The following is a 12,223-nucleotide window of genomic DNA, read 5'->3' on the forward strand; positions in this document are numbered from 1 at the left end:
CACTCAGAAAGCGCCCACAAGGACCATCTCACTCACCGCCTTAATCACATCACTCCGATCTTCAAAAAAGGCAAGAAGGAGGACCCAGGGAACTACAGACCAGTTAGTCTCACCTCTGTCCCTGGGAAAGTAATGGAGCGACTCATTCTGGATGTCATCTCCAAACACGTTGAGGAACAGCAAGTTATTGGAAGTGGTCAACATGGATTTACCAAGGGTAAATCATGCTTGGCCAATCTGATAGCTTTCTATGATGTTATAACTGGTTGGCTGGATGAGGGGAGAGTCGTAGATGTCATCTACCTTGACTTTAGCAAGGCTTTTGACACTGTCTCCCATGACATCCTCATTAGGAAGCTGAGGAAGTATGGGCTAGATGAGGTGACAGCGAGGTGGATCGAGAGTTGGCTGCGGGACAGAACTCAGAGGGTTGTGATCAGCGGCACAGAGTCTAGTTGGAGGCCTGTAACCAGTGGTGTCCCCCAGGGGTCAATACTGGGTCCAATTTTGTTTAATATATTTATTAATGACCTGGATGAGGGGACAGAGTGTATCCTCAGCAAGTTTGCTGATGATACCAAACTGGGTGGGGAGGCTGACACCCCAGAGGGCCGTGCTGCCATCCAGCGTGACCTGGACAGGCTGGAGAGCTGGGCAGAGAAGAACCTAATGAGGTTCAACAAAAGCAAGTGCAAGGTCCTGCACCTGGGGAGGAAGAATGTAAAGCACCAGTATCGGTTAGGGGCGGACCTGCTGGGAAGTAGCTCTGAGGAGAAGGATCTGGGGGTCCTAGTAGACAGTAAATTATCCATGACCCAGCAATGTGCCCTTGTTGCCAAAAAGGCCAATGGAATCCTGGGCTGCATAGGGAAGAGTGTGGCCAGTAGGTCAAGGAGGTCATTCTCCCCCTCTGCTCTGCACTGCTGAGGCCACAACTGCAATACTGTGTCCAGTTTTGGGCTCCCCAGTTCAAGAGGGACAGGGAACTGCTGGAGCGAGTCCAGCGAAGGGCAACTAAGATGATGAAGGGATTGGAGCATCTCCCATATGAGGAAAGGCTGAGAGAGCTGGGACTCTTTAGCCTGGAGAAGAGAAGGCTGAGGGGAGACCTTATTATGCCATAGAGTATCTAAAGGGTGGGTTGAAGGAGGATGGAGCCAGGCTCTTTTCAATGGTTCCAAGTAACAGGACGAGGGGCAATGGGCACAAGTTAGAACACAGGAAGTTCCGTTCAAATACACGGAAACACTTCTTTACTGTGAAGGTGACAGAGCACTGGCCCAGGCTGCCCAGGGAGGTTGTGGAGTCCCCTTCCCTGGAGATTTTCGAGACCCACCTGGATGCAGTCCAGAGTCATGTGCTCTGGGCAATCTTGCTTTAGCAGGGGAGTTGGACTAGATGATCTCTAGAGGTCCCTTCCAACTCTGAAAACTCCGTGATTCCAATACAGAATTGCACAGGCATGAAAAATACCCCGTGATTCAACTTGTAGACACTGCAGTTAATCTAGTGAAGAGTTTTGTCTGATTTCTCTTCGCTAGACTTGAGAGTAACTTTCTGCAATAAAATGAGACCGCCTTCAGAGTTTAGGAAATCAGTCAAACAAATTATTTAAGTTGAGGTCACTCGGCTATCTTTTGTAAACAAACCTGTGACTTCACCTTCAGTGATGAGTGTCTACTCATCATGAGGGTTTAAGGGAGTGGTCAGAACAACACTGCATGTACGTGTCACTGAGCAGATTACTGTGCAGTGCGATGTTTGGCATCATAAGCACATACCAATATCTGAAGAATAAAAGGTGTGGAGTTGAGATCGTGGCTAGATTACAAAGATGCATATTTGTTCTATTAAGAAAGAATGCTGCATGACATTGGCACCTTTCTTATGGACTGGGGATGTTCACTATCTATCCCTTGAGTGTCTACAGCCCCTGTTCCAAAGTTTGTTTCCCGGGAAAGAAGTACCTCGTGAATTTGTGATTTCATCCCCAAATTTTGAGAATTTTTGAATGGTGGATCACATCATCTGAATAGTGGATCACATTTTAAACTTCATTGAATGAAAAAGAAGTGAATTGTACCACCATTGAAATATACAGCTAGGCAATTCACAGGGGTTAGAAAACATTGCCTCACTCACATCTGGGGACTACCAGTTCCAATATTTTGAGGATTAGCTGGAAGCTATTTCCAAAACTTGTCAACAACTCTTTTCTAACAATGTAATTGTTATTATAATACATCAGTTGTGATGTATACACTGCAAGAGTCCAAAAAACCCATTCTGCTTCCTTGTAAAAGAGAGAAAAAAACCCTTTACAGTTCTCTTCCTCTTCATCATCCTCTTCATCCTCCTCGTCGTTGAGGTTTATAATCAGTGGAGGGTGAACGGGTAGTAAAATATTCTTTTGATTTCTGAGTGATTCTTGATGATGGGCCGGAGGCAGAATCCCTTCTTGTACACCCTGTGGCAATGGGGCATCTGCAGACAAGAACATTATATTTATTTTATTTGGAGGGAACTAGAATATCAAGTCCAGGTTCAGACCAGCAGGTACAGTTTTTAAATCATTATATTGAAAGAATCATTAAATAGACAGATTGTGCCTTTTAGGAAAAATCTTCTGCGGAGGTTGACATCTTCCAACTACAAGAAAGTAGGAAAGACGCTCTCTTCCGAGAGCATCTTCCAACTACAGAGAGTAGGAAGAATCACGGGCGCTCACTCCTCTGAATGGACAGATGAGGCAGTGCTGAATAAGGCCTTTTGAAAAGAGGAACACTTTGACCATTCTACGCTATTTTGAAAAGGCTGGCTGTCTCTTCCAGCTGGTGGATAGATTAATTTGAGGCAGAAACCTTCTTTCTTCCAATACCTTTTAAGATACTTACAGCTTAGGGAAACACACGATCAGTAATACCTGGGCTGAAGTGAGTGAGTTCAGGACCCCACCTGTGAAACTCGTTTAAACATGCTGAATAACAGGCAGGCCTGTATCGCTCCTCATGGCATCAGTTTTGGAGGATTTAGCAATGCTAAGATTACCTTTTTTTGGCTTGTAGACGTTCTTTTGCTATCAATTTTCTGAATCACAATTCTCTTTACTAAGTACAAAATGTAGATTTTGAGAAAGAATATCAAGTTCACAAAAATAATTTGCACTTAATTAGAAGAAAATCAGAAAAGATATTCTTTTCCTTAGGAATTTATATCTACCCATAATATTTGCAGCAAAACCATTCCAGTACAGGGATAGCATTTTCTGAGAGCCAGGAAATGCAACGGACTGAAAATAAAAATGATGCAAAATGGTAAGTCTATTTGTACTGTTCAAGCTGACCAATTTGCAGCTCTATATACAATCAGGATTCTGTGCATTATATTAAAAATATCAAAGAAATAAGATGAAGCGTGGGCATTTTCTGTTATTCCACTTGCTGTTATTCTTCCGCATCTCTTGCTTGCCTAGGAGCAGCATGTGTATCCTAGCAAACCCATTTTAATAACACTCCTGCAGATCTGATTTGTTGTATTTCATGCCAGAGAAAGTAAGATACAACACTTTACCTTGATAGAGCCTTTGTCAGTGTCCAGAATAGGATATTATTAGCCCTGGGTAGTGTAAGCCAAATCAAACTTGAATTCGTTTAACAAGATTTCTAAGTATTAAAACAAATCAATGCACTTTTCGTATTTGCAATGTTATTGTGCAGCACACGAACTTTGAATTCATCCATATTGCAGTAAAAAGGAAAAGGCCTGCGTCCATTTTCTCTTTCTGATTGTTGGACGTTGCTCTTCTACAGGATGCCCTTGTCCGCAGTGCCTCTTAGGCACAGTCTCTGACTCACACCAAACCCAATGTCATGCCCATGTGGTGGGCACGGCAGCACCAGCTGCCTGGCGCCGACACGGGGGAAGTGGAAGCTGCACTGGAAGCAGTATGGGCACTCACAGAAAGAGCACACAACCCCTTGCCGTGGGGTTAGTTAGGCTCAACATGCCCAGATATGACAGGCTACCCTTTCCTGGGGGAATTTCAGGAACTCAAGGTGTTTGCTTCTGACTAGAGGTCTCTCTGGAGTTCTCTGGTGACACCTGTCCACAGCTCTGGAGATAAGGCCCAGGAACAACTCTGGTTTAGTCCACTTCTTCATCCATCTATGACACGCCATGCCGACTCGCTGAAATGAGCAGTGCTGGTACAGGCAGGGCCGCAGCGGAACCCCTTTTTGGCCGCAAACCGTGCCTTTCTGGAGCTTTTCTGGGGCAGGAAAGGCTGGGCCAGTGCAGGGACACTCGCAGGGTGTTATCAGGATGGCTGTGACAAGCCAAGGGACGACACTCCAAGGTATGAGGGATGGGGCGCGAGCGAGGGCCCTCAGCCTCTTGCTCCAAGATGTGCTGGGTATACTGCAGCACACTCGTAGTCTTATGAAGAGGAGCCAGGGGCTCCTGAGGCAAGAGGAGCCAATGGGGAAACACAGGTAAACACCTCAAAGGAAGGCCACCTGGAGAACAGCACAAAGGAACTGCAGCCACTCCAGCCACTAAGTCACCTTCAACGAGGACCCAGCTTAAGTGCCTCTATGCAAACGCACATACCATGGGGAGTAAACAAGAGGAGTTAGAGACGTGTGCACACCTCCAGGTCCATGATCTCATTGGCATCACAGAGACGTGGTGGGATGGCGCCTATGTCTAGAGTGTTGGAATAGAGGGATACAGGCCCTTTAGGAAGGACAGGCAGGGGAAACAAGCAGGGGGTGTTGCCCTCTATGTCCATGACCACCTGGAGTGAGTGCATGGAGCTCCACCTAGGGATAGATGAGGAGCCGACAGAGAATTTATGAGTCAGGATTAAAGGGAACCGATCTTTGTCGGTGACATGGATAGTGGGATTGAGGGCGCCTTCAGCAAGTTTCCCATTGACACCAAGCTGCCTGGAGTGGTTGACACGCTGGAAGGAAGGGATGCCATCCAGAGGGACCTGGACAGGCTGGAGAGGTGGGCCCACGCCAACCTCATGCAGTTCAAACAAGGCCAAGTGCAGGGTCCTGCACCTGGGTCGGGGCAATCCCAAGCACAAATGCAGGCTGGGCAGAGAATGGATGGAGAGCAGCCCTGAGGAGAAGGACTTGGGGTTGCTGACTGACGAGAAGCTCAACATGAGCCGGCAACGTGTGCTCACAGCCCAGAAGGCCAACCATATCCTGGGCTGCATCAAAAGAAGCGTGGCCAGCAGGGCGAGGGAGGGGATTCTGCCCCTCTACTCCATTCTTCTGAGACCCCACCTGGACTATTGTGTCCAGCTCTGGATGCCTCCACATAAGAAGGACATGGACCTGTTGGAGCGGGTCCAGAGGAGGGCCACAAAGATGATCAGAGCACCTCTGCTGGGAGGACAGGCTGAGAGAGTTGGGGGTGTTCAGCCTGGAGAAGAGAAGGCTCGGGGGAGAGGTTATAGCAGCTTTCCAGCATCTGAAGGGGGCCTACAAGAAGGCTGGAGAGGGACTTTTTACAAGGGCATGTAGTGATAGGATGAGGGGTAATGGCTTCAAACTGGAAGAGGGGAGATTTAGATTAGACATGAGGAAGAAATTTGTCACTCTGAGGTTGCTGAGCACTGGCCCAGGTTGCCCAGAGAAGTTGTGGATGCCTCATCCCTGGAGGTGTTCAAGGCCAGGGTGCATGGAGCTTTGAGCAACCTGGTCTAGTGGGAGGTGTCCCTGCCCATGGCAGGGGACTTGGAACAGGATTATCTTTAAGGTCCTTTCCAACCTAAACTATTATATTATTCTATGGTTCGATGACTTGCTCTCACTTTGGCTTCCCCCGATTTCTGACATCTGTCTTGGTTCCCTGCCCTGGAGTCTTACCCCGTTCCAGGTTCCGGCTGTCTACTAGGACTCCTGGTAGACAAGAGCTCTTCTTAGAATGGACTGAGGGAAAAATCCCAACTTATAATTTTTTTTTCCATAAATACTCTGATTTTCAGATATTATACTGCCTTGTACACTAGTACTGTACTTCAATAGCCTGCATCCAGTGTTCAAGCCTGAAAAATTTATTCGAAACGATGAACTGGAAGTACACCTGCACACACAGCATTGTAATCTGATGTTATCTGTCTGAGGGGGGTCTCATCCATCTCACATGTTGTGCTCTGTCAACAGATATTGCTACTCGTGGCCCTACCAACCTCCTCCCACCACCACACACACTACTTTTCATTTCTCTTACATCATCACCTGCCTACTCACCGCTTTTACTACTAGAAGGATTTGATCTAGCAAATACCCAAGTAAAGCAACACTTTTACTCTGTGGACCTTGGCAACCTAAATTGCTGTTTGCGAGTTCATCTTTCATGTCACTGACACTTAGGAAGATCCCTAAAATGACAGCTAAAAAAATCATACGCAACCCTATTCAAATGCCAATTTCCTTTCTTTGCCTTCAACTTGCTGGGATAGCAGATCATACCTGATTTCTTTGCCATGGTGCATATCTTGACCTTAACATATACTACATAAGCACAGGAAGTAAGCACTAGGAGGACATTCTCCTGCATCTACTTACTCTCACGAACAAATTGTTGAGAATATGTTTCTACTCAGTGTTGCTAGGTGGCAAAAAAAGTCCATTTATATAACGAGGTTTGCTATGATGGAATGCACAAGTGATCCTCAGACAGCCTGAGGGTTGTCTTTCCCAGAAACAGGAGATGTTGCTGTTCTTCTGCTGCAGGAGAAAACAGTTTTCAGGTATTGTAAATACAACAATAAAAAATGACTAAACGGATCAATACGGGGTGTGCTGCTGTGAACACAGCCAAGAGTTTTTTTCACAGCGACAGAATCTGCACCTGGAACCCCCATGAGGAAAAGGACTTTGTGGGTAAGTCACGCTAGATTCCCATGCTCTAGTCGTTGCCTGAAATGTGAACGTCCTCTTTTAAAAATTCTTGGTTTTAATTAACGGGGGAGGTGATTCAGTAGTCCAGGTATAACAGTATTATGGTGACAAATAGACACGTGGGTTTGTATCCTGGGTATGAACAACATCCCAGCTGACATCTGTAAGTGCCAAGTTGCCGGTTATTTCTTAACGGGTTTCTGCGTAATTTTTTAGAGGAAAACAAAGTCACATTTGAAAATATTTGAATATTTGAAGGTCAGTTTCACCCAGTTCCAGACATTAACAGCTGGCTCTAGGAGCAGCATCTCAAAACCACGCCGCTTTTGGTCTCTAGTCAGTACGACTGGGCCATCCCCTGAGACATGATGGGGTCTGGAGCCAAAGGCCATCACCCAGGTATTAACACCTAAATCCCCAGTGCTGAAATGGATGCAATGACAGAGAGCCCTACACCCACCCCCGGATTTTCACCAGGTGCAATATAAATGTTTCTTTGAAGAACAAACCTGTTTTGAAGGACTTTGTGTTAAATAACGGATTTTGCAGAAATTCAGGTAGTTGCTATAAGCAGAAATTACAAACATGGACTATTTATTCAGAATCAATATAATGTTGGTTCAATAAGAAAGTGATGAGTTATCCTCATGTGCGGTTTTTAACTTGTGTGTTCTTTGGGTATGTGAGCAGAGTTCCCAGGAGAAATTGCCCATTGTTTAGATGATCATTAGCTCTTCTCACCACTTCCAAAGATCAGATATTTGATCTACAGATGCTGCCATAACCCAGGCAGAGTGACATATCAACTTCTAACTTTACACAATAAACCTCCCTTTCAACATGACATGTCAAGAAAATCAAGGATACAAACCACTCTAAAATCTACAGCATCTACCTGTGCATAGCGGCAATAAAAATGGAAATAGCAGTCATTCCCAGCTGTGGCCATTTTCCCCTTTTGTGCTTCTCCTCCACTCTCTTAATACTGCCAGCACATACATGAAAACATTAAAGCTATCAACAGTCAGGCAAACCGTGTTCTCATCCTGAAAGCAATACTTTTCTTCCAAAAACTAAACTATATTTTCTGCCAAAATTATTTTGCCCCTTCACCGAACACCTTTAAACCTCCAAATGGTTTAGCAGTACTGATGATCAAGGTCCAGGTCACGGGAATACTCACTGGTGCTGTTTAATTCAATCCCACAGATGCTGCCGAAAGCTCACCCTCAGACAGCATCCCACGCTAACATACGCAGGGGCGGTTTCTTCACACTGCCTCAATGATAGAAGAGGGGCTCAGTATCTCCAGAATACAGCCTAGAGAGCATCTGGCGTCAAGACAAGTGTTCACTTGTAATTAATTTTTTCCATTACTGTGACAAACAGGTAGAAGAGGTGTGTGGGGTTTTTTTTGTTTGCTCGTAAACTTCTTACTTTTAAATAAAAAAGGGAACAAAAGGCATCAAGTATCTACAAAGACACAGGCCTGTAAAAACTACGTAAAAACTAGTAACAACTACGCCTCCTTGAACCCTTGAAAAGCAGGCGAGAACAGCGAGTTGGAGCTCACGCTGCTGCTAACAAGGACTTTCTCCCGCCCTGTGGCACCTGCATCCCCTGCGTGTGTCCCTCTGCCTGGGCGTTGCTGGGGAGACCCCCCAATTCGCGAGGTATTGAGATCACATTTGTTCTTTGTCTTCCGTGGTCTTGTGGTCGTTCCTGCGTCCTGCCCGAGTCGGCTCACACAGAAGCCTTTTGATTGTATCCCTTTCCTTAACGTGTGACCAATGCTGTATTATTGATCATTTTTAGTAATCTGTGGAAACAGGGGGAGACATTGCAGTCCCTCCTGGCACCAGCTGCGGTGCAGCCGCACAACACTGGGGTGCCCCCATGGGAAATGTTAAAGAAATAGAGACCAACGTTTTATCCCTGGTGCTATGGTTCCTCCTCCCATCCCGCGGCTGGGGCTGTGCCCCTCTCAGTGCCCGACCCAGTGGGACAGGCTGGCACTGCCGGCACCCACCAACCTGGGGGGGTGGTGGTGTTGGGGGAGCTGGGTGGGCTGGGGAAAGGGAGGAAGCACCTCTTGAAACCAGCTCAGCCCTCTCCAGCCACAAAACCCTCCCCAGAGGCACCAGAGGGGACCCCCAGATCCTTGAAGGGCTGCCCCAGACTCCCTCTGGCCTGCAAGACTCCCCCCCAGGACCCCATAAGGGCAGCCCAGGACCCCTTACAGACAGCCCAGTGGCGTCCCAAATCTGGGTTCTTTACCTGCTGGGCAAGCCAATAACACACAGAGCAGAGGTATTTCTAATTTTATGCCATTAATGTGCAGAAATGGGTGCTTGTCCCAAAACAGGAGCGCTCACACCTTAGTTCCAAAAGTCCACTTTTACACATTGATTATTACATATTCAAACAATTAATACATAGTCACTGTTATTCCCTCTAATGATTGGGTAAATGAGTAAATGAGTGTGCAGACTCTGTCTTCTTTTTCCTTCTTTTTAATAGGTGGTATCATTTGGGGAGGTGGTCAATGAGCCGGTGGTCACCATCTCCCCCCTGGCCGGAACCACCTTTTACCTGCTTTTCCTCTGATCTTGGCAGTTCCAAGTGGGTTTCTGGGTTTGCTGACCAGGCCTACAGCTCGTCGCTCTCTTGATAGGAATACCCTGCTTATCAACAGTGCTACACTGTCTGCTGGGTAGTTCCTTAACTGAATCATAGAGAAATCGTGTCTACTAAATATTTCCCTATATTGAGAGTAGGTAAATAACTAGTGTTGGGGCAGTATACAGGACTTGAGCAGCAGCAGGTTTCCTTTATTGCTTCAATTACATTTTCCATTTAATTTTCCTAGTATATGTCGATTTTACTACAACAATTCCCCCCCTTGAGACTTAGCCAAGTCTTTCTGTACTTCAGTGAGCCTCATTTCCTATCCCGTATCACTAATACATAAGGTTGAGATAATTGCTTGATAACGATACTCTTAAGACATCCAAACAAAACACAAACAAAAATCACTACGATCACAAAAATGATTGGGTTTTGCAATAGGCTTTGCAGCCATCTGGTCCGGGCAAACTCAAATCCAAGCAAGATCTCGTTCAACCATCCGACTTCTATTGCCTCTCATAGATTTCTGCCATCCAAACAGGAGGCAAATTAATTTTTCCTATCTTCTCTTTTGACTGATTCCCTGTCCAGTCCATACACCAAGGAGTAGATTGGACGTAATGCCATTCTCCGTGTTCTGCAGTCTTCCACACTGAAGGGAACTGCATTCCCCGAGGGAATCGATCACATGGTCCTGTTTGCTTAACCAATACAGGTTGCTGGGTCTCGTTAATATGCCAACACCAATTTTCAGAATCATTCCCCAGAACCTTCCATTTCCCTAATCCAAATTCCCTTTCCTTTTTCAAATTAAATCTTAATATTCCGGTTCCATTCATGAAGATGGTATCAAAGGTCCAATTCAAAGCGAGGGTTCAAATTCCCTGCTCCAAAGGAGAGTTTGCTGTCTTTGGTAAAGGCAGACATGCTGTAATTGAACCCATGTTGGGGATTTTACTACAGCACCAGGACACCGCAGCGGACACGCAGTGTCCTCAAGGGCCCATCCAGCACAAACCAGGACACCATAAAAGGACCCCCAGCACCATCAGGGGACCCCCAGACCCGAAGATGCCTCTGTTTTGGGTAGCGCTTCCAGGAGATGCGGTTTCTCAGCCCCAGCCTGAGACCTGCACCAGCCAGTGAGAAGCATGCTGTTGTGGGTTTGCAACCACCAGTCCCCATGTGCCACCCTGTTTGGGGTGTCAAACTCGGATTCCAAAGCCACAGGCGCAGATGCTGGCAGCCAGCTGCCTACTCGCAAGGACCCATGTGCCAGCGCCCCGTCTCAGAGCAGCTACGACATCCTTCTGGGGAAGGACGCCATGGAGAGAACCCCGAGATCCACCAGCAACTGGAAAACTACATCCTGGAGCCCCTCTGCAAGCGCAGCACCAGCCGCTGCACTGGTGGCAGAACAATGAGCATCGCTTCCTGGCCGCGGGGCGGCTGAGCCGGCAGTACCTCGCCATCCCCATCCACCGCCCTCCTGCCAGACCAGGCCTTCGCTGCCAGGGAAGGTACCCTGGAGCATGGGCGCGCTGTCCTGGTGCCAGAGAATCTGGTCCAGATTCTGTTTATGCGTCAGAACTTTGAGGTTTTTGAAGCCATACGGAACAGCAGCAAGACTTGCAGCAGCAATCCGCACGTGGAGCCCTTCCGTGGGGCAGCGGTGGTTTAAATCCACCCGCGGGGCTTTTGGACCTGTATTTCAATACCGTGCCAGGTATTTTCCCCAAATTCCCACCTTTTGGCATCGCTTTGGCAGCACCCGCAGCGAGGAGCGGGCTTAGGGAGGAGGTGTGAACACACCGCCGCTTCTTTGATTTTCAGGTTTTTTTACGAACAAGTGATGAGGAGCAAAAGGAGAATGTGCTGTTAATGTTAATTACCTAATCTAACTCTACTAAACATGTTTATACTTAAGCTCCCGGGTTTCCTTGTTTTACCCGATTCCCTTTTCCGGGTGGGGAGGCCTCATCGGGTAATAGAATGATTGCCTAAAGGAAAATAAATTATGGGTCTCTCCATCCATAACAACACCACCAACCAAGCGGAACGAGTTTTAATTGCTTAAATTATTTACGGCACAAACAGCAAGATCAGTCCCAGAAATTTTACATTCACCAACCCAATTTAATAAGTTAAAGACATAAAATGTGTTGCAGTTGATCGCATGCTGTGGATTGCATGCTCTTGATTGCAGAAGCCAGGGCAGTCACAATTATGCCATGGGGCGTGATGATGTTGTTGTTCCTCCTCCTCTCCGATTGCGCTTCCTCCTCCTGGGAGGTGCCTTCCTCCTCGATGGTGGCCGGAAGCGGCTCTGTGGCATCCCACGGCAAGCTGAGCAGCTATCCGCCTCGCTGCGCCGGCTGCTCCCTGGCAGGCAGATGCACTTGTGCTCCACGCCGTTCTCTCGTGGGCTTACAGCCATGCGCTGAGTGCCGTTCATCGCGGAAGCGAGATCACTCGCACCTGTGCCATGAGGAGTGACGTTCCTCCTCCGCTGCTTGCGCTTTCTCCTCCTGGCAGGTGCCTTCCTCCTCCCTGGTTGCAGGGAGTGGCTCTGTGGCGTCCCATGCCAAAGTGGATGGCCATCTGCCTCACTGCTCTGGCTGTTCCCTGGCAGGCAGATGCGCTTGGGCTCCACGCTGTCTCCTGGTGAGCTTATG

General features: G+C 47.4%; 1 protein-coding gene across 1 annotated transcript in view; it reads left to right on the forward strand.

Annotated features, from left to right (window-relative positions):
- LOC309684812 (zinc finger protein 541-like) overlaps positions 1 to 11,992 on the forward strand; it is a gene marked incomplete at both ends in the record, with an annotated part of 33,679 nt that extends 21,687 nt beyond the window's left edge. Inside the window, one exon of the mRNA XM_082500671.1 lies at positions 11,982 to 11,992. Within this exon, the coding sequence (XP_082356797.1) occupies positions 11,982 to 11,992 (11 nt within the window). The remainder of the gene's footprint in view (positions 1 to 11,981) is intronic.
- Between the last annotated feature and the right edge of the window lie 231 nt (positions 11,993 to 12,223).

This window comes from Vanellus vanellus, assembly GCF_965231255.1.
Source record: "Vanellus vanellus genome assembly, contig: HAP1_SCAFFOLD_44, whole genome shotgun sequence".
Lineage (NCBI taxonomy): Eukaryota > Metazoa > Chordata > Aves > Charadriiformes > Charadriidae > Vanellus > Vanellus vanellus.